The sequence below is a fragment of the Ammospiza nelsoni genome, chromosome 6, assembly GCF_027579445.1.
Source record: "Ammospiza nelsoni isolate bAmmNel1 chromosome 6, bAmmNel1.pri, whole genome shotgun sequence".
NCBI lineage: Eukaryota > Metazoa > Chordata > Aves > Passeriformes > Passerellidae > Ammospiza > Ammospiza nelsoni.
Window position 1 is genome coordinate 29,391,972 of NC_080638.1, and position 21,462 is coordinate 29,413,433.

The 21,462-nt window shown below is 44.0% G+C and overlaps 1 protein-coding gene across 4 annotated transcripts in view; it reads left to right on the forward strand.

The window, feature by feature from the left end:
- Positions 1-9,900: 9,900 nt before the first annotated feature.
- DPF3 (double PHD fingers 3) overlaps positions 9,901-21,462 on the forward strand; it is a 155,988-nt gene continuing 144,426 nt past the window's right edge. For 2 of the 4 annotated variants that reach the window (XR_009418657.1, XM_059474850.1), the window contains exon 1: positions 9,901-10,016. Coding sequence is in view for 1 of the 4 variants with exons in the window: in XM_059474850.1 (XP_059330833.1) it covers positions 9,901-10,016 (116 nt within the window). In the remaining 3 variants the exon portion in view is untranslated. The remainder of the gene's footprint in view (positions 10,017-21,462) is intronic. The other 2 variants (XR_009418658.1, XM_059474851.1) reach the window with 1 other exon arrangement.

A 21,462-nucleotide genomic window follows, 5' to 3' on the forward strand; every position in this document is an offset into this window, starting at 1 on the left:
TTTAAAGAAATGGTGATTCTTTTCAAGTCATAATTCTTGGCACTGATGTTAGATAGTACCCCTTTCTCTTCTGGGCTGCCTTTGAGAACAGTATATGAAAATTTGCACAGAAGATCTGAGTTGAAACATACGTGTTTTAAATGCTCTATATAGGCATAGATGATGTTCTGCTTTAGTTTACACGACTAAAAATGCAGAATAAATCTTACTGGCAGAATAAACTGGATTTGATCATGACAATGTTGGACAACCCTTCCTCCTGTTGAAGATGACTTTGGCAGAACCAAGCCTTTAGGTTAGAATTGCATATTAAAAATGGGAACAGGACCTGGCTGGCAGGGATTTTTCTGTTTGCTTTTAACATCTGTAGCCCAAAAGTTCAGCCTTAAGCAGACTAAGCCTAGGCCACTGAATCCAATAACTCCCAGAGTTACCTAATAGGAAACACTAGACACAGGGACCCATATATGGAATTTAGGCTATGTGAGTTGAGGCTTACACAGCTATATTGCAGCACTCTAAAATACTCCACTCTGCTTTTCCAAGGTGTCCGATTGTTATGGGCTCTTAGACTTAGTGACTTGGCATTAGTCATGCAATCCTCTGAATCTAGATCATTTATTTGTAATATCTGAATCTCAGCAGCCATTGCTTCCTAATTATTTTCCAGTCCTGTCTGATACCTGTGTGACTTCTCTTCCCAAGCTTGTTTCCACAAGGTATTTAGTGGTATTGCTCACCTCTAGCAAATGAATAGTATCAATGATTATGCGTACACAAATGTCTTGGTGTTTTGCTGAACCAGGGTCTACTTTTCTTGATATGATTTTTGAAAATGTTATAGAGCTTCCACAAGCCTTTAAGCAGATGTTTTAGGGTATTTTTGTAAGAATTCCATGGGAAACAGAGCTTTGCTGGTGGGTTAGAGTATGTCTTGGGATGGGGGAGAAAAAATTAAATATACAGTGACTTTGAAATGAATGCCTATGGTTCCAGCATGCTGGGTGCTATGCTAACAAGTAGGCTAAACTTGGATGTGCCCAGCACTCCAGTTTGGAAAAGCTCCCAGCTTTGGAATATAACATGCTTGGATTTGTATCTAGAACACAACTGGGATTCTCATGTTCAATTATCAGAAGGAGGGAGCATGAGTGAGGGAAACAGCTGCCTATATCTGGCACTAGGCTTTGCATACTGACCCTTGTTGTGTAACCTCCATGCTCCAGAAGTTTGAATTCATTTCAGGAGGTTGGCATGCATTTAGCTGGGAAAAGTGTTGGCTAGTGAGGTATTCCAATTATATAAATACAGTAAGAGAAACCATTGCTTGTCTGATTATGAGAGTGATCTTAAACAATAAGCACCTCTCCCATAACAAATGCAAGTACAACTCAGACTGTTTGTGGTATCCTTCCCCTTCTCCCAAAGTGGATTTGGCCAATGCCTCTGTCTAGAAGAGTGATGAGAGTGGATGGTCATGATTGCTAGGAGAAATTGTTACTGTGTGGGGAGATAAAAGGTTTTAATAAAAAGAACTTGGAGAAGAACTAGCCAATGGCTTGAAAAGAATAAGAAGCTGTTGCAGCACCAAAGGGGAGTGGAAAAGATTGCAGGTCAGTTATGCTTGCTGTACCATTTCTGAAGTGTCATAACCTGGGTAATCAATCATAAGGCTTTATTTTGTGGCTGTTGGTTGCACAGGGTTCCTGAAGGCTGAATTCCCACTGTGTGCACTTTATAGTGAGATGCTGATGCTTGCAGGAGCCAAGCAGGGAGAATCCTCCCTAAGATAATAATTTGGTAAGCTCTTCTGCTTTCTGCAAGCTGGACCATTGCAGCAGCAACTGCAGTATTCTTTGTAGATGCTTTTATTCTATCAGTCTTGTTCTAGTGCTTTTAAATAATATCGCATAAGAACTTTAGCCATAGACACCAGATGAGAGGAAACATTCTGCTGCATGTGAGATCAGCAAGCCCTTTGGGTTTTGCAAGGGAGTGCAGAATTCAAGATATAGAAGATGCTGTTCTTAGTAGGTGACAGATCTTACACACAGCTTTACAAAGTTTTGACTGATTTAAAAACTGTAATGCTTGATCATTCCTGGGCATGTCAGGTGTGAAAATATTCTAAGTGCTGTATGGTTTCCTTTCACAGGTTTCTTTGGTGTGTTTTTTTTTTTTTTTTCTGATGCTGAAGATGCTTGTGCCTTCTTTTCTCAAATGTACAGGCTGGCGCACTCCTGGCTGGCTGTTGACCTTTAAAACCAACAAGAAAAGCCCCATCACAAGCAGGCTCTGGAAATAATAGTGAAGCAGGGAACTTGAATTTTTTGCATGTGGCACACTTGTTCTGATGGAGTTTTATGTGATGATGTTGTGTTCAGACTTGTATTCCACTCTCAGCTCTTGAGTAGGAATTCTTCCTGTCCTGTCAGCCTGGGATCTGAAGATGGGTTAAATATGTATCTGTGAGTGCTGCTTGTAGCACCGTAAGGGAAAGAGTGTGTGGTTCATGGGCATACTGGGTAGGAAGCTGGAGCCTCTATAGCCTATCTGGGCACACTGGAAAGTGGCCCATATCAGTAATACACATGAAAGATGAGAATCTGTCCCTATGTCTATATAGATGCCTGGTAAATCCTGCACTAGTAGTCTTTCTTGGAATGGCACATGGATTCCATAGGATAGTCTTACAAATAGCCTAATAAGCATCATCAGTGGGAGGAAGCGTCCAGGCCTTGCATCAAGCACTATCCCATCAGCCTTTTATGTCACTTGGGATTTCATAATAAACTTTGACAAGTTCTTCTTAGGTGCTTTCTGCTGAGGCAGCACAGAGTCCCAGTGTCAGCAAAGGCCTGTCAACTCTAGCAAAAGCCTGAGCAAGTAGAAGACTTGACACAAGGGCTTGGATGTGTGAGGAGAGTGGCTGGAGCAAGACTTGTGTGGCAGAGCTTCCTGTTGCAGATGTGGCTACTGCATTTGAGGAGGTGTCCTGACAGCAAAACTGATCTACCTTTGCTTAAAAAACAAGAGCAAACAAAAAAGCCCAACAAATAACACATTGCCTGTCGCAGTGCTGGTTTTATGTAAAGGACATTACCAATATGGTTATCTCAGTTAAAAAGTATCAGCAAAATTATTCTGAATTCTGAACTGAGACCTTGTTTGGCTTGGGGAAGTTTATATCAGATTACTTCCACAGGCTCCAGCTGGGGAGACTTGGGAGCAAGTAAATCAGGGCTGGCTTCATTGTGACATTGACTGCAATAATTGACTGATTGGTTCCCAGGATCATTTTATGTTATACCAGTACTGTATTTGTTCACTGAAATTTGCAGTCATCAACTTTTAAAGTTGACCTAAACTGGTATTTTAGGCAGGTCAGTCCACAACTTTCTGCTGTTTCTCCCCTCTACCAAGGTAAAGTTGGATGGGAAATGGAAGAACAGTTTTGTGACACTCTTGAAGGTGTTTCTGTTTAGCAGGATTTAAGACATAGCTAAAATAATCTTATTTCCCCCTTCCTACCATTTCCTCTGTTTTTTGGCCAATCAATGCAATAAAATGAGCGAGTGACTTCTTACCCCCTCACTAATTCTAAACTGCTGTTTATGTGGATGTTTTTCTCTCCAGTGCAACCACACATCAGATTTTATTTTTCTTATTCTAAAACATGAGATTTTATTTTTCTGACTTTAAATGCTTACAAAGTGAAAAATATTTTAAGTTACAGATTGTTTTGGAAATAATGGAACAAAATACAAGGAAAGAAAAAAAATAATTCAATACTATAATTTTTTGTATTTATATGGAAGAGGGGGCGAAACCATTGAAGGTGTTATGAAAGTTATTTTAAAAACTCCTTGAAATTAATAGCATTTCACAAATAATATTGAACTAAAAAAATTAGCAAGTGAGATATTTTCATGCTAAATCTAATTTTCTGTGTAGTTAAAAAGACTGGTTTTGTTGTTAGCTGTATAACTCCTGCACGTGCTGCAAAAGCAGCCTACTTATCATAGTGTTTGTTCCAAAGACCAAAATGCACTGTGTAAACAAGAAAGCTTGAATACTGAAAGAAAACAATTGCAGTCATTACATTTAAGCTGTGTCTGGACAGCTCACTTCTGCCTACTGTATTAAAAAAATCATCATAGTGGATTAAACAAATAGTCACAGCAGAATACTCATTCCTTTATTTGAGGTGGTGTCATCAGTAAGGAAGGAAATGTGAAGCAGTTCAAATCAGCAGCAGATTCAAAGTTAGCACTTTCTTTGGATGAGTGTGGCAGTTTGTTTTTCTCAGCTGTTAATTTTCTCAGGTAGGGTGCTGCTCATTATGCTCAATCCAAATGTTAAACCTGTCTTAGACGCATAATTCTATTGTGTGCACTGGGCTTATAAGAGATAAGATTGATTAGCAAGGTATTACATTACATTTTCCCATCATGGGCAAGAGGAAGTAATGTTGTATCACCTTTGGGACCACATTTGCAGTTTTTGTTTAAAGGTGGTTAAAACCATAGGTAGACAGTACCCCTGAACTCCATTCAGAGTAGCAATTAAGAACTTTTCTAGGGAGGGTCACATCATCTATTGATTGTTCCCTAACCTATACCACCTGCTCCCTCCAAGGTTTAAGACACCTTCAAAACTCCCTTTTATCTTTGCTCTGGGAATAAGAGGATGGAGACAGCATTATTTCAGATGCATCAAGGTACCACCTCTGTATCCCATTGAGGGCTGTAATGTAAAAACATTTTTTCCTACCTCTAATGAAGGAAAGAGTGAAAATTACTCACAAAGTGTTCACCTTTTCTTTATTATTTAATTTTTAATTTCTTCTTCTTTTTTTCTTTATTCTTTTATTTTCCTTTATTATTTTTTCCTTTTATTTTTTATTTTTTCTCCAACTAGTTTCTCAAGAAATAAGGCAGACAGACCTGTGTCTCTGTTGGAATTTCATAATAAACTTTGACAAGTTGTTCTTAGGTGCTTTCTATCATGTGCTTCTTGATAGGAATTCAGTTTTGTCCCATCTAAATTTTACAAATTACTCCCCTCAAGGAGAGGGCAACCATAGTTGCTGGATGTGTGTTCTTCAGAGGATGTATCTGTTTTATTAGGTTACTTTTCTTACTATTACTGTGGGTTTGCAGTGGCTACCAGAAAGATTTATATTCTCCTTTTGAAGCAGCTTGTTCATAACAGTATTTTCTATTGTTGGGGAAATTTAAAAACAATGCATGACAAAGAATCTTCTGGCAGCCACACTAAATAGATTTTCAGCAGTTTGTTAAACTGGGAACAGACTTGAGCCAGGCTCTGGGAACTTACATAACTTCTGTCTCCCCAAATTTTTGAAGGCTTCAGATTGAGGCCTCCATATATGTCTTACTAGTAGAGACTCCTCTTTAGTGTTAAAACGTATTTTATCAGAACATCCCATTAAAAAATAAAGGATTTAAGTCCAGACATCAGCATGCAGGTAATTCAGGGGTACTTGATAAAAAACTGAACGGTGCATACAATAAAGAAAATTGGGTAACAGAATCAGGCCTGAAATCAAGATGCACTAAAGACATCCAAGAATTATTGCTATAGGTTTAGAGGGGAAATTTAGCTTTAAAAAAAAAGCTGAAAATTTGAGGTCCCTTTCATGCATATAATTCCCAAAGTTGTGAAGAATGAATTGTTGGTGCTAATTTTTTACACTGTCTAGCTCCATAGTTATCTTCGTTATGCTGACCACGTAAATTTTTTGGGGGATGTGTCTGTAGAAGGCTGGTGTTGAGTCTGTAACACTGACACTCTGATATCTTTTTCTCCTCTTCCAGCTAAGCAACTATTGGTGAAGATCAAAGAAAGGGAGGAGGAGGGCTGACAAGAAACAGTGTATGAGAGATGCCTGCACAGCTTTAATAAATAAAAAGGGGTTAAGGCTTCAAATCTCTTGCAGGATATCTGTGAATGTGGGGCCCTGTTTTGCTGTAGCAAGCTACATTACAGCACACTGTCTTATTTAGACCTATATGACTGATACTTTGAATATTAATATATATTAAGAAAAGATTATAAAAAATTATAAATCACTGGAAATACCTGAGAATATTAAACAGTTGCTAATCTACCAGAAGCCACTTATTTTTCACCTCTGTTTTTTGTTTCCCTCCACAGCAAAATTAGATTTGTGGCTTTTAATGTGGGTGTCTAGTTTGTTTCACTTTCCAATTCACAAGAGTTGAGGAATGTATGATAAGAACCTAACTTTCCTTCCCTCCAGAAAACAGCAACTCTACATTGAAATGTAACAAGATAAAAAGGAAAACAGAAGATAATAAATACAAGGTAAAAATTCTTTCACAGTTTGAAATATTGTCAGCTAAAATAAGGCTTTTCAGGGCTTTTCACAGGAATATTAATGAGACCTCACAAAAAGCATCAATGTGCTTGTGTTACATAAATAGTAAAAATGTTTGAAACAGAGGTGCATCAGGAGAGCAGCATTATGATCCATGAGACATGACACTTCCCAATACGCTGAGAAGATATGACACTATGTTTCTTCTTCTTGAGTAGAGACAAGCTGCAGTTCTGTATGAGGGGCTGGAGGTGAGGTGGACTCTATTCTAAAGCCCTGCTCTCTCTGGCCCTCTAGATGCAGCATGCTTGTGTTAATGCTATAGATGTTACCCCAATAGATTTGTGTCCAAACTTACCTTCTATTTTCAAAATTTATGTGCTGGCTGTCCAAACATTTGGCAAGGTCTTGCTAAGGATATGCCCACCTAAGGTTTTTTATGCCATATACTTTTAAATTATTTTTACTTTCTTGCCGCCTCCTTGCCATGCTTCAGATGAGTGTGAATAAAACTATCAGTAGCTAATCCTGAAGTTGTATATATGTAACTAAATGTGTTTCAGCTTTGTTGGTCCTTCAGGATGTAAAACAATAGTAACATTACTGATTAGTGACTTATGGTACACTAAAATCAGAAAAAACCCCTAAAATTTAAGTAAAAAATTATCTACCAACAACAAACTGGTGTATATGTGAAAATGGAGGTAACTATGGTGCGGCATGAAATTTTTATTATATGGGTTTGTGATGTTCCCCCTGCTTGCAAATAGTGAACATGTAAACGAGTTCTGTAGTTCATTACAAGCAAAATGCCAGTCAGTGCTCTGTGCCTGTTCTTTCAGCTAAAATGGTGATCTAACTGTTGTGGGATTCTACATGAACAACACTGTGGACGAATTATACGGACGTGTGAGCAAAGCCTGATGTCTTCGTTACTGCGGGTGAGACTTCCCACTGCTCTGATATGGCAGCTCTGTCCTTGGGTGTCCTGGAGATTCCTTTGAGCGAGGCAGTGCTGCTGACTGGCTCTCCTAGCCAGGAACGTGGGGTCTGCCTGGGAAAAGGGCTATCAACAATCCAAGGTCATCTGTGTCTGTTCTCACTGTTTGTTGCTTTTGCTGGTAGCTGATAAAGGCCCAACGTCTGAGTAACAGGAGCAGCCAGGGAAGCATATGTGGCTTCATCCCATTTTGGCAATACGCTCCCTGCCAAGCTGCACCAAGAGCTCTCTGCCTGCAGAGCAGCAATGGGCCTATATATCCAACAAAACAGGACCAGAGGGACTCATTAAACTTCCAAACATGACCTCAAACAGGGTTTCTTAATTATCTGAAAATGTCACCAGTTTGCATTAGAAAATCTCAGGGCTTTCTAGAGCTTGGCCAGATTTTGGTACCTTCTCTCAGTTACACAAATCTATCTCCTGTTCTGCAGTGTGATACAGTCCTAGGCTATTTTTTTCTTATCTGTGAAGCAAAATCATTATCCCACAAGTGAATATTGTCCATCCTACAGTAAGTATTCGAGTGTTTGCCATTAAGGGAATATCACAGCAACAAGAAAAGTTGAACCAGACATCCTCACAGTAGTGAGATGGGGTGTAGGTTGCTAGTCCATGGTCGCTGGTTCAGGTGCACGCTATGCCGTTTGTTTCTTTGCAGCACACACATCAACTGTGTGCTTGTGACAAGTCGGCAGTTTGTGGTTAGCTTTTCCTGTGAGCAGTCAGAGTACTGAGCAGGGAGGTCTGAAGTTGCATTCAATGTCACCTGGACTGCTATGATATTAAATAATATAATGTAATATGATAATGGAAATGTTCTTAAAGATTACTTCCCAGAACTGTTTTGGGATAGATCTCAGCATCTTGGCAACTTTCCAGCTAACAGAAAGCTTATTTCTCCTAAGCAGTGCCTGTAACCAAATGGCTTAGATTGCTTTGATGGAAGACATGCTTCCCTCCAGGGATATATGCCTGGCACAGTACCTAGCAGTTGGAGTTGACCGAGTAGCTGGAATAGGCAAAGTTTTGGAAAGAGGGACCCTAGACAGGTTCTAAATTTTAACTTTTTGCAAACTTGTGATGAATCCTTAATGAACGGAAAACTGCTGCATTACACTTATTTACCTGTCCTCACTGTGAGTAACAATTACACTCTTTCTCTTCTTCATTCATCTTCCTTTTCTCTCTTGCCCCAGTATTGGGAAGTTTTATTTTGTAAAGTAGTTGAGGAGCAAGAGAGATTTTGGGTGTCTTTGCTTTTTCAAGTTCAGCCCAGAAAGACTTCTATTTCAACTTCTGGTACCATCTCACAAACATCAGTACTTCCATTCTGTTATTCAGTAAGTTGTGAATGAAAATGTTTTTCCAGTTTCCTCACTTTTACTTCTTTGACAGTAGTGTGTTTTAATTGTCTTTACTCGAGTTTCTTCTGGATGTATAGATGCAAAGAACGGGGATGCAGGCTTGGTTTTGGTGGTGCTTGTTTTTGTTTTTTAGAAGGATAGAGGATGCCTGAAGAGAGAGGAGACCTTTGAGAGTGGGAGAAAAGTATGAGATGACAAAGCTGACATTACTATCAGATGAGTCAAAAACTTCTTTGTTTGATTCTGCTCTTGTTGGCACCTAATTTACACTGGAGCAATTTCGGAAACTTCAGTGAGTTTACTTCTGAGAGTGAGATCAGGATTGACACCTCTTAAATCACTTGGGTCATGCTCCATAATTCATTGGCAAGTTCCTTTAATTAGTTGCAGGTAAACCCAGGCTTCCTGGAGTTCGCTGCCTCCCCAGGAATGGGCTTTGCCTGCTTGCTCCCTGCCGCGCTTCGGGGTCCAGCCTCCGCCTTGTGTCTCATCGCAGGGCTGCATGTCCGGTGAAACGCGGCTCAGGGCTGTTCCCCCCGCGGCTCCTGTGCCGGCCGGAGGCGGGGGCCCGGCTCCCGGCGCGCCAGAAGTTGCTCTGTGGGAGAGAGGAGCGGGGCTGTGCAGGGCCGGGCGGTCCGGCCGCCGCGCGTTATGTAAGGGCGCAGGGGCTGCGGGCCGGGATGACTGACAGCGCGAGGGAAATTCCTGGGGGAGGGGGAGCGGCGCTGCCCTGAAGCCGCTGCCAGAACCGGCGGCTCACGGAGACCTGGCGGGGAGCGCGGCTGTGCAGAAAGGGAAGCGGCGCGGGAGGGACGCTGCCGGGCGGCGTGCGGAGCCAGCGGGCGGAGCGGGCTCTTCCCCCGGCGGGGCAAGCCGCCTGGGAAACGGGGGTGCAGCGGCGGCGGTGCGAGGGGACGAGGAGCGAGCCCGGCTTCCCCCCTCCCGGCGCGGCGCGTTCGAGCTGGGGCCGGAGCACGGCCGGGAAGTGCCGCGCTGGAGCCCGGGGTGCTTCCCGGCGCGGCGGCGGCCCCGGCGGCGGCGCTGCCCCTTTAAGACCTGCTCGCCGCCAGTTCCAGGGAGAGGGAGTGACCTCTGGGCTTTGACAGCTCCCCTAATAACTAGCAGCGCCCCGGCCCCGCCCCCGCCGCGCCATTGGCCGGCAGGCCGGTATGCCGCGCTGCCATTGGCTGGCCGCTTCCCCTGAGCGAACCTTTAGAACTCCGAGACACAATATTCTGTTACATTGTAGCAAAATGGCGACTGTCATTCACAACCCCCTGAAAGCGTAAGTAGGAATCAAAAATGTACATATTCCGCGTGGTTTAAATATGAAAAAAGGCGCCTTTCCGGCGCCGGCTGCCAGCCGGAGCCGGGTGCCGGCAGCCTCTCGGCGGGTCCCTCCTCCCGCCCTCCTTTCTGCCCCAGCGACTCGCTCGTTTTTTGTGCAACACATCCCCGCCGCTCGCGCCGAAATTAATGAGGAAAAAATTGGTGGGTTAATTGGCGCCCGGGCGCGGGCCGGGGGGCAGCGGGCCAGGGGGCGGCGGCGGGGAGCCTGCCCGGCGCTCCCGGGGCTCGGCGCGGGGTCGGCGGCGGCCGCGTCCCGCGGGGGTGCGCGCACTTGACAGCGTCCTGCCCCCGCTGCCCCGGAGGGCTGGCCCCGCCACCGCGCTCGGCGGGGCACGGACCGGCCCGCGGGGGCGCTCGGTGCGCGGTGCCTCCGCGCTCTCACCGCGGCTCGGAGTTGCCTCCGCAAATCTTTGGGGAGTTGGGATGTCTTGACGAAGCAACCCCCCTCGCTTCTCGGCTGGGCGGTCGGAAAGCAGGGCGGCGGGGGCTCTGTCGGTACGCCTCGGCGCTCGTGCCGGAGAGGGAGCGAGGAGGCGACGCAGGGAAGCAGACTTGGGTGAAATGAATGACTCGGGACTGCCGGTCGCTGATTTTGGGCAGGAAGTCCGGAGATCTGTTTTGCATATGACAGGCTTTCGCTTTTCAAAGTGGCAAAGAGAGTTGATTGTGTTTCCATCTTGAGAGCGGGCACAAGCCGCCGAGGGCTGTACGGACGGGGTCTGACCCCGGTTTGAGAGAGGGAGGGGGCAGATACTTGTGCTGCGGAGGTATTCCGGGGTTCCCGATCTGGAAATAAGGCTCATTTCTGAGGGGCACCGCGGGAGCCGGTTGTAGTCTTCTGGATCGCGTCCTTTATTTTCCTTGTGGTCTGCAGCGCACGCCGCTAATCCCCGAAGGCATTAGGGAGAAGTGGGATTTGGCACCGTATGTGGTGCGGAGCTATCTTAACCTTTTTCAAACGACTTCCCTGCTAACGGGGGCAGCGCTCTTGCTAGTAAAGCAGGGAAGCAGAGTACCTGGCGGTGACGCTTCGCTTGCACTTTCTGGCTGCGCTGAGTGGGTGTTTTTATACCTTTGAGTTTTGTGAGATGAAATTAGGGCTGCGAGGTTTTTTTTTTTTTTTCTTTTTTTTTCTTTTTCTACCGACTCGAGTCTCTCCGGCTTTAGTTGGAAAAACACTTGAAGGTTTTTCCTGGGATTTCTGCCGCTGTCTCTCTGCGATCCGGAGCGAAAGGAAAGCCTCGAGCTGGGAAGGGGTGCTGACATGTTTATCAGCTCTTCTGCTCCGTCCTGGCAGAAAAACCCTTGCTTTCATTTACTCGCCCTCTCGGATATAAAAATCCGCGGGGAGAGGGAAGCGCAGTTGCAGGGGGTTAGTCAGAGAAGTCCGAGCGTCCTCATGGGTGGGTGCCGAGGGACCGAACGCGCTCTGAAAACCGCGCGGCACAGGCAGCGTTCCCCCCCCCCCCGTTCGACGGCAGGTTTGACGCTTGTGCAGGCGACAGCGATTTCTCCCCGTGCCCCTCCCGGCCGCCGGGCGCTGCCCGGGCTCCGGCAGCGCACCCGGGGCCGCACCGCCCGGCTCTGCACCTGGGCACGGAGCCCCGCGGCGTGTGCGCCGTCCGCGGCTGCTGCCGGCAGCGGGGAAGCCCGGGCTCGGTGGCCTCTGGGGACGGCGGGGAGCTCCCAGGAGCGGCCACGGCCCCCGCCCCGCCCGGACGGGACCTTGCCGCCTCGCCTCGCACTTCGTGGCACCGTGGGGCTCCCGGCAGCCGCGGCGGGTCCTGCCGAAGGGCCGCTTGTGCCGAAATGAGTCGGGGCCCGATCCCGCCGCTGCTAAAGTCGGGGAGGACAGGATGAGGCCATTTATAATTAGCTCCCTTCTCCTCCCCTCGCCCCTGGGGGGTGTGAGAGGAGGAAACAATAGACATCAAGTGCTGGTTTCGCTTTTCTCTGTGTGCCTTTTAAAGTACTGAGGCTATGTGGAGGAAGCAGAATTGGTACTGGCTGTCTGACACCATCTGTAATTTTGTTGACAACTTGTTTAATAAAACATTTTATAATTTTCACTTATTCTTTAAAGTTGCTGATCGGGAAACAATACACATGTAAATAAATTATGCATGGGATAAATTAGGACAAAAGCAGTAGGACACATAATAGGGGAGGGAGGCAGTGCACAGTGTTTTATCCTCATGTGTCCTTCCTGACAATGAACGGGAGCTGAATGACATTTGCATTTCCTCTGTCTGCGTTTTGATTGTATCTCAGAACCCACAAACGCCCCCTACAGAAACCGGCCACACAAAGGTTTTGCTCCGAAATGGGGGACAATGTAGGGACTGAGAAATCCGGACTCAGGTATCAAGCAGCTCCTTGTGTGCGCTTGTGCGTTTAAGAGTGTCCAATATTCAGTTTGTCTCTGGCACTTGGACACACATGTGGCCTTGTTCATGCTAGACTAGTCTCTCTGAATAATGTATTCCAGTACCTGAGCATCTGTGGGAATGCATTCCATAGAGCAGCTCAGTGCATGGAGTCCCTTATTAATGATTGGTTTCTCCCTACCCAACTTGCCTCCTTCTCTGTCACTTTCTGGTTCTCTTTTGGTGCTTTCTTCCCTTTGCTTTCCTCCCCTTCACTTCCTCTGGTGAACCAGTCAACCTGACATGACTGCCTGTTATTTCTCCCATTTATTAGCTTGTTGTTTACCAGCACGGTGCTATAGACAAAAATATCTAAGTTTAACAGATCTGCAAGGTAAAGGTAGCAGGTGTTTGGACAAGCACATCCTTCTTCATCTGTAGAAATGGCAGTATTCTGACAGCTTTGATGGGACAGAAGTGGATTTGAAGTGCTGAAGTTGTTGTTGCTGGTTTTTTCCCCCACTAGTTTGTGTGTGTATCTCCATATTTTTTGTTTCCATCTTCTTCTCCTTTGGATATTTTAATATGAAGACATTTGAGTGGTGCAGTAGAAGAAACAAATGCATTTAGAAACTATTCTGAATTACTTCAAATGTCAGTCAGAAATCTCAGTGGACTTTGTAAACATTAATTAATTAAACCTCTCAACGCCCCTGTGAAGAAAGGATTATTGCCTTTGTTTTATGGATGGCTAAACTAGGACAAAGTGGTTCAGAATCTCTCTAAAAGATGAAGTCTAGAATGCAGGCATTCAACTTCCAGTTTTAGCATTTAGTCCCATTTCCTCCATCTCTGCCTTATTAGTGATGTGCATATGGTACCATAATGCACTTAATGTAATTAAGACCTTGTAATTTACACAGTCTTGTCTAGAAGCAGAGCTGGTTTCCTCCCACCCCTTCTCTGTCTTTACTCCCACAAATGACTTTTATTTCAGGTTGTCAGTTAAACACACTAAATGGAACATAGGTTAGGTTGTTGCCATTTCAGCGTGTGCAATCCCCCATGCGGTATGGCCCTCACCAGAGGGCTGCTGCCTCCCAGCAGTTTGGCAGTGCCAGTGCTCTCCCTTTTGCTCAGGGCAGCCTCTGGGACAAAAGAAGCTAACTCAGGCTCAGCTGCTAGGTAAGCTCACTTCCATGCTGACTGCATTGTTGGATAACTTTGGCGGACTTGGGATCAGTTATTCTCTGCCAGGTGTTTGGGGAGCAGATCATCACAGATTTGTGTGCTCAGTGCTGGATCTACAGCATAGAGCTGATCTACCAGGCCTGTTCTGTCTCTGCATTCCCACTGCAAACACACAGCAGCAGTTAGGTTTCCAGTTGCTGTACCTTCTCAGATAAAATTGCCTTGACAGCCAACTCCGACCTTTGGGCTGCCAAATGACCTTGCTTGTGATGATGAATTCCTGTCATGAGACACCTGTGAAGAAGTGGTCTGTGTTCACATCTCTGTTTCACATTGGCAAGAGACCAGTCTGGGTCTTGGGGTCTTGTATGGCAAGAGTATTTCATTAGTGATAACTCTGGCTTGAACTCAGGGTGGGGACTCTTAACTGGAAGGTCCTGTATCCCATTACATATCCCTGAAACAGCCCTATGTCCTGATTAAGTGCTGATGAAGACTGATTTTTTTTTTTTTTTTTTGTGGACATTGTTGCATAAGCATCTGGTTGCTGATTTTTAATATTAAAGTGAAAGTGTAATGTGCTGTGCTGCTTTCAGCAGGTGGAAGCAATAAAATGGACAGACAGTTAGGTTGCCAGTTCATTGTTTCCAAGTGTTGTGGAGGTGATTTTAATGTGGCCTTGCAAAAGGGAATTTTCTTCTGCGTGACAGAGCAGGGTTTGTTGGGCATGTTAAACCGTGTATCAAAATCTCTACAGCAATTCCAGTGTGGCTCTGATGTTACTTAAAAACATAAATGAGCCCTAATGTGACACACTTCAAATCAAAACTGTTGTCCACATAAAAACCGTATTTTCTAATATTTCAGCAGCAGCTTTCAGAGAAAATGGGATGAATGTTACTGTGTTTACACAAGGAAATGTAAGCATAAAACCAAAGTCATTGGAAGATAGAAAAGGAAAGTTAAGAAGACCTGAGGATACACTGGTTTTGAAAATGAGAGGCTCTGATAAATGGCATGTTGCTTGTTACAGTGTTATGTCTGATTCCACCAGTCGCTTATGCATGATTAGTTGTTGCAGTGCTTTTGTAATTTTGTTTTGTTGGTCTTTCAGTCTTTCACAGTCTGTCTAGATGTGTGGATGGATGGAGGTTTTATCTCAAAATTGCCACTGAAGAAAAAGTTTTTAAAACATATTATTTCTGGTGTGTGAAAGCAATATTGAACTATCTGGGTTGTGCTACAGAGGCCTAAAGGTATGATTTCTTGGAGGGTGTTATAATTTCAAGGTAAGCACTTGTCCAATGGGCTGGATGCGTGGTAGCCATTAGACAGGATTCCCAGTGTCCGAGTGGGAATACTTGAGGTCAGGTACACAGGACAAAGTGGGATCTGTGTCAGTCTGAGTCACGGTGAAGGTCGTGTGGCTCATCCTTTGTGGAGCCTAATGAAAATTGATTTCCTGCTCTGCTTTCCTAAAACTGGAAGGATGGTATTTGAAGGTTGCTCTCAAGAGCAGACTTTGTCCATCTTGTATGTCTGTCTTCTACAGCTTATGACAGTTGGCTGTACCTCTTCTGTCCTGAAATGAGGCGTTCCAAAGCCCCCCACTGGCTGTGAATAAACCTTTTTTTAGCATTGTAATTTGCCAAATCTGGAATTTTCTCACTTCGGTTTGTCTTTCATGTCACAGCTGAATTTCTTTGCTCAGTAGATCAATTTTACAATCTTGGTATTTATTCTGGGCTCATCACTGTGTTGTCTGTATGTGATGTTGCCTTGAGCAAGAACCATTCCTGTATTGTTTATCCCTGAGGACTTGTAGGAGTGGAATGAATCTGTTCCGGGAGTTGATGTTTTTTCCCTTGGAGAGACCAACCTCTGATCTGAGGTTTCCCTGTCTGGGCTGACATACTCCCATGTGCAGACAGGCAGCACCAAGGCAGAGTTGCTTGAGGCCTGTTCTGAGGGCTTCATTAGGACTGTGCTGCTCTTCTGGCTTTGCCTGGCAATTTTGCCCAGGATGCAGAGACTGAGGAGTGTTAATCACTTCCTTAGTGCAGGTCTCAGTTTTTACACTGGTTTGTTTCTTAAAGGGAAAGCTATCTCATCAACACAATCTAAAAGGAATCATAGCTTAGGAATACTTTTCTTTTTCAAAACCAAAAATTTTCAGATGGAAGTGCTTCTTTTTTTTTAAAATTTTTCTACAGTTTGTGGAAAAACCCCATATATGCTGGACGAGTGCATGAGAAGCAGAAAGTGGTTTTCTTCTTTCTTATTTCAAAAGAAAGAAGAGAACTGCACAGTGTGTTTTCACTGTCTAAACTGAGTGATATGTAACACAAATATTGTAAGTGAATGCTTGAATACTGAAAATTTAAAATCTTTATTTATCTTTAATAGCCTAAATTATTCAAAGCATGATACTTTTAAAAAATATTGTTATATATGGTTTATTTCCCAGCAGAGCATATTTTAACCACAGATTCCCAGCAGATGTCTCAGAAAAGAATAAAGCAGTGTCCCAACAGCTGCTGGCAGATTCCCCTCTCCCAGCAGCATCCTCTGCAGGATGGGAATAGCAGCAGTATGGCAGCACGTGTCTCAGTTTCCAGGTTAGCTGCCTGAGCTGGGTGCGGTCAGAGCCACGATCCAGCCACATGGAAGGTTTTCCTGGCACTCCAGCCTTGTCTGAGGGGAGGGAACCAGTGGAGCAGCAAGAGCAGGGGAGGGACTGATGAGTGTGCACTAGGTGGCTGTGATCAGCAGCGTGTGCTTGCCAAATCCTGATGCATTAATTTCATGTCCTGCTGAGCTGTAGCTGGGAGAGTCTCCTGCTCAGGTGTTAGTGGGGACACTGACTACATCAGTGTTCTTCTGGTGAGAAAGGCTGGAAGTGATATTCAATGTCACAGCCTGTTGTGACAAAACTGATCCAACCTGAGGATCATCTCTCCATTCATACAAAACCATGAGTTCCATTAGTCTGATAACTTTCTACTTGCTTTCTGATCATTTTCATAACTGAGTGTACAATTCCAGCAGTAACATATATGAAATTTTAGTATGCAAAAGAAAGGAACTCTGTGTAACTCAGTTTTTCTCCCTTGGTTTTGCTCCGATTCCTGCTTGTGGTACAATATACAAAGCCTTTGTTAAGACATTGTGCTAACTTTTCTACCAACACATGGTTTAATGCTTCCTGCCTTTTAGTTCTCAAAAATCTAGATAGGTTGGACAGTGCAAAGAAAATCAGGTGCAGAGCAGTGAAATAAGGCCATGCCCTGAGTTGGTTAATTTCAGCCTGCCCTACTGCATCATCTGGCAGGGCTGATTTGATCTGATCAGATGCGGGCATGCTACTTCTGCCAAAATGCAAAGTACAATGCTTATGCCGCTTTTATGCTTTGACTTGGCTTCATGAGAGCTACAGGAAGATAGATTATGGCTGTTGGAACAAAATTCCCTCTTGAAAATGTTTTGGGTGCTTTTCATGTTTTGGAAGAGTAAATGAACACCAGTTCAGTGCTTTGTGTCATAGGCTTCTGAAGTTTTTGGTCTGCTTCTAGCAACTTTGTAGTTTCCAGTATTCCTGTGAATCTACAACCTAATGTGACTACTCAAAGAGTTGGGAGAAAAATCATAATGGCTGGACTTATAGCCCGGATAATTCACTATTCAGTGAACACTGTGAAAAAGAAACTTATTGTGGTGACACAAAGTATTATTTCTTCAAGGGAAAAGTCATGTCTATATTTCATTCCCCTTCCATTTCAAGAACAGTTTTGAAGAAAGTAATCCATGGATTTGTGACTGCTCAAGTATTTTGGTCTCAATATTGCTTCCTGAAAGACTGTGTTTAGTAAATGATGGGGACAAATACATTTTATTTTTATGATTACTTTAAAACCTGTGCAGTTTGAATAAAGAATAATGGAGACCGTGGCTCATGAAGCTATTTTACTGCTAAACTCCTTTGGTGGGCATTGTGTGTGAGGCTACTGTCCTGAGTGTTCAGAAAAATCACTACCCAGTGTCCAAAATCAGAAATTATATCATGAACCCACTTGTATCTACAAGGTTACCCTGGTTGCATTTGCCTTCTTTTTCTGAACTGCTAAAAGCTGCTTTGAAGACTGTAGGTTTTTGTGTTTTCTAGTGATTGTTTATCCTCAAAGTTTTTAGTTCATTAACATATACCTATTGATATGAGATGTGGATTAAATCATGATCACAATTTTAATTCAGAGATTAGTACCTTTTATAGCTGGGGTAGTACAAATTAAGAGGCATGGAAGATGTGATGGGAGAGGGTTGGTGATGGGAATTTCTACTGCTTCATCATATCTGACTAATCCTTTATTTTTTAGGATCTGCTTCTCCAAAATGGATGTTTCTGTTAATGCTGGTGGTATTACCCTTCAGTGATCTAATGGCATATGGATGAAAGTGATGTTAATACCTCCACAGGCAGGATGGGGCCACAAAGGCTTCTTGCTTCTCTCTCCTCCTGTGCTGATGCAAATGAATGGGAACTCAGTGAGGTTACTGGTGATATGTTGGTGACAAAAAGGCATTCCTGAGGTCGAAATCTAACAAAATAGTGTTGATGGGGGAAATACGTTGAAAACTCTTCTCCATTTTCTGTCACCAGATGCAATTTGTTTTTGTCAGTAGTCTCAGCTAATGTTTTATCTTCTCCTTGCTTCTCCCTGCCTCCCAACCTCTTTCCCCCATTGACCTCTATGAGCACAGTCCTGGCTGCTGATTTATCAGGGCAGGCTGGCTCAGCACTGTGTGGAGATTGCTTTTAATTAACTCTCTTCGTTTTGCCAACCTTCAGGGAGCAGCAACCCTTTAATGATTCTAATACTTTATCTGGATTTATATCTGCCTTATGTGTTGTTTGTTGCTCTGCTTCCTCACATGCTCTTCCTGAGTCATTTCCCAAAATGAAAGGTTTGTTTCAGGTCCCTCATACAGGATGAGGAAGAGAGGCTTTAATGGCTTCTGGACTGGAAGGATGGACTCTCTATGATCTACCTGAGTGTTTTGGAGGTGGATGGGGATTATGAGGTGATGCATTTTGGGGCTGTCTTGGAGCAAGACTCATTTCAGTGACTTGCCTCTATGCACAGGGAGAGCAGCTTTGTTTTGTGGTTGCAGCATGGCAGATGAGTGCCTACTAAATTAAATCTGCCCTCTGACTTGTTTTGTGACGTAGGTAAGTCATGAACTGATTGTCACAGTTAGGTTTAACTCTAGTGACTTCTCTTCTCAGTCTGACTAGCTGGAATGTTGCTAAAATTGAGTTAACTTCTTATGTATAAACACAGGTCTAAAGGAGGGTCTCTCTTTACCTGCAAAAGTCTAGCTTGGCCTTCTGTAAATAGCTCTACCAAGTGAAATTTCTTCAAACTGAGCAGAAAGCAGCTGTATCAAATTTCTCCCACCTGGAATTTCCTCTTTGCATATCCTACAATGAGGATTTCAGGAGATTCCAGCATGAAATAATTAGAAAAAGTATGTTATTTGCAATGTAAAGTATGTGTCACTTTTGTGCCAGAAAAATGCTTTATAATCATGCTTTAATTAAGCATCATAGTCCCTTTTGTGGTGTAATTTCCTCCATTATTCTGTGGGAAGAATGGCATGCACTGTCTGACTTGGTGATGGTCACACTAGTCACACCATCAACCATTGAGTCAATGCTGCTTTGCTTTTGGTGTTGAGCATAAGAGTAATGTTTTGAAGGTGAGTGGGAATCTTTTCTTGTTAGCACTTTCATGACCAAACTGAGGAGTGGGAAAGTGAGTTAAGACTGCCTGCCTGGTTCTGATGGAAGAAGTTCACCAAAAATTATAGTTATGCCATCCTTAATGGCAGTGATTTATGACCAGAGCTGATAAAGGCATATTTGGGATGCAAAGACTTTACCATGGAAATGAACCAAGTGGCAACTACTTTTGCATTTCAAAACATAAATGCTGTGCACTAGTGTGTTCAGTATGATTTCAAAGTCATTGGTGCGAGAACAGTTTTACATGGCTGCTTGTAAGTCTGTGTATTTGAAGCCCCTTTGTTAAAATGGCAGAGGAAATTAAGAAGTTCCCAGATCTAGTCCTCCCTTACCGAGGAAAAAGAGACACCAGCTGAAAGGAATACAGTGGTGGGTGCTGCTTATCCAAATGTTGGCAGCACATCACTGTGTAAGATCATCTGTTTCATCTGTCTGTGGATTGTGTTTGTATCTTTCCTATCTTCTCCTGCAGTCAGCTTTACTTGAAAAAAATAGTTGTTTGAATTTATATTTTTATGTGTTGTTGCTGCAATTCCACAGTAACTAACTCCTGGCATTCTCATCTGACCAGATTGCAAACATATCTGGTTCAGGTGCTCATTCTGCTGAGATCTGAAAGTAAATTCTCTTCTCCCCTATTATTAACTTTCTTGTTTTGTTTCCACGACTAACTTATCCACAAAGTTCTAGGGTTAGAAGAGGCTGTCTCCTGACACGTCTTCTGAATTCCTCACTGCAAAACACACTCATCGTGCAAAGCTGAAACCTGGCTGGCCCTCAAAGGACAATGTATTTCCCAGGCTGCTGTTTTCAGCTACCTTCTCCTCCATGCACCCCTCAAAACAGAAGAAGAGGAATGGATGAGGGGTGAGCACTCTGCCTTTGGGAAAGGCTCTAGCCTGAAAATGGATTGCAATTCCAGCCGAATTCCTTCCCTTGGTAACAGAATTGCACGCCTGGGCTCTGAGCTCTTTGCATTAATTTCATCTCTGCTAAACTTTCCCAGTCAATTAACCATGTCCATCTCCTGCTCTAGCAGCCACATGTGCCTTTGCTGCTGCAGCAGGGTCTTGAAGAAGTAACTCCCTGCAGCCTTTACTGCAGTTTTCCTTGAGCATCTTCCCTCAAGCATGGTTATCAATCAGGACCTGTCAGGTTTTTTCCCTCCAATGCATCTATTTTCAGAGCTGTAGGAGTTTGACCTATTGCTTTTGTCTTTATAAGTACTGCTTTGTACAACAGGGCCCAAAGCTGCATGAAAATTTCCATCTTAGTGTGAGGAGATTCTGCTAAGCCTGGATATTTCTTTTGCCTTCTGTCATTTTGCCTCCCTTGGGTTTTAATTTTGCTCGTCCAAAAGGCCTCGTTAAGCTGGCCAGTAGTTCTTGTGTGGTTGTTCCAGGCAGCACCTGCAGTGCAGAGTTCTCTGAGTACTTGGCTAACAGGATTTCATGAAAGGGCAGTGAGTTCTCAGAGGCTGGAGTGCCTGGGAGATGCTCAGCCCCGGGGTTTGATGTAGGCTGCCTCTGAAGGGAGTTCTGCACCCGGCTCTGCAAGAATGGTTTGGATGCTGGCACTAGTGGTCCCTTGGCAAAGCACCTAAGGGGCCATGAGTGCCTTGAACGTTTTTCCTTGCATGTTGTGCTATGATCAAAGGTCAGGTTGGGCTAGAGTGCCTATTAAAGCAAGAGTCTATGCTTTTTCTCTTGAGCATATGGGTGAGTCTGGTTCTGTTTCCATAGGTACCTGTATCATAAAGGCTGCCATCCTAGTTGCCACTAATTGGGTCCTGTGTGGACACTTTCAGACAAGCAGACAAAGACCAAATTGACCACAGTGGCTCAGTTAATGGAAATCTAGGTTTAAATAAGGGTTCCTGGGTCTTATGTCCAGTTCTCTGGTACCATGTCAGATAATCTCTTTCATAAACTGAAAAGTCCTTGTCTTAAATCCCCACTTGGACTATTTGTTCCCATTACTCCTCTTGGGAGGGTTCCAGAACCCACTGCTCTGGTGGCTGG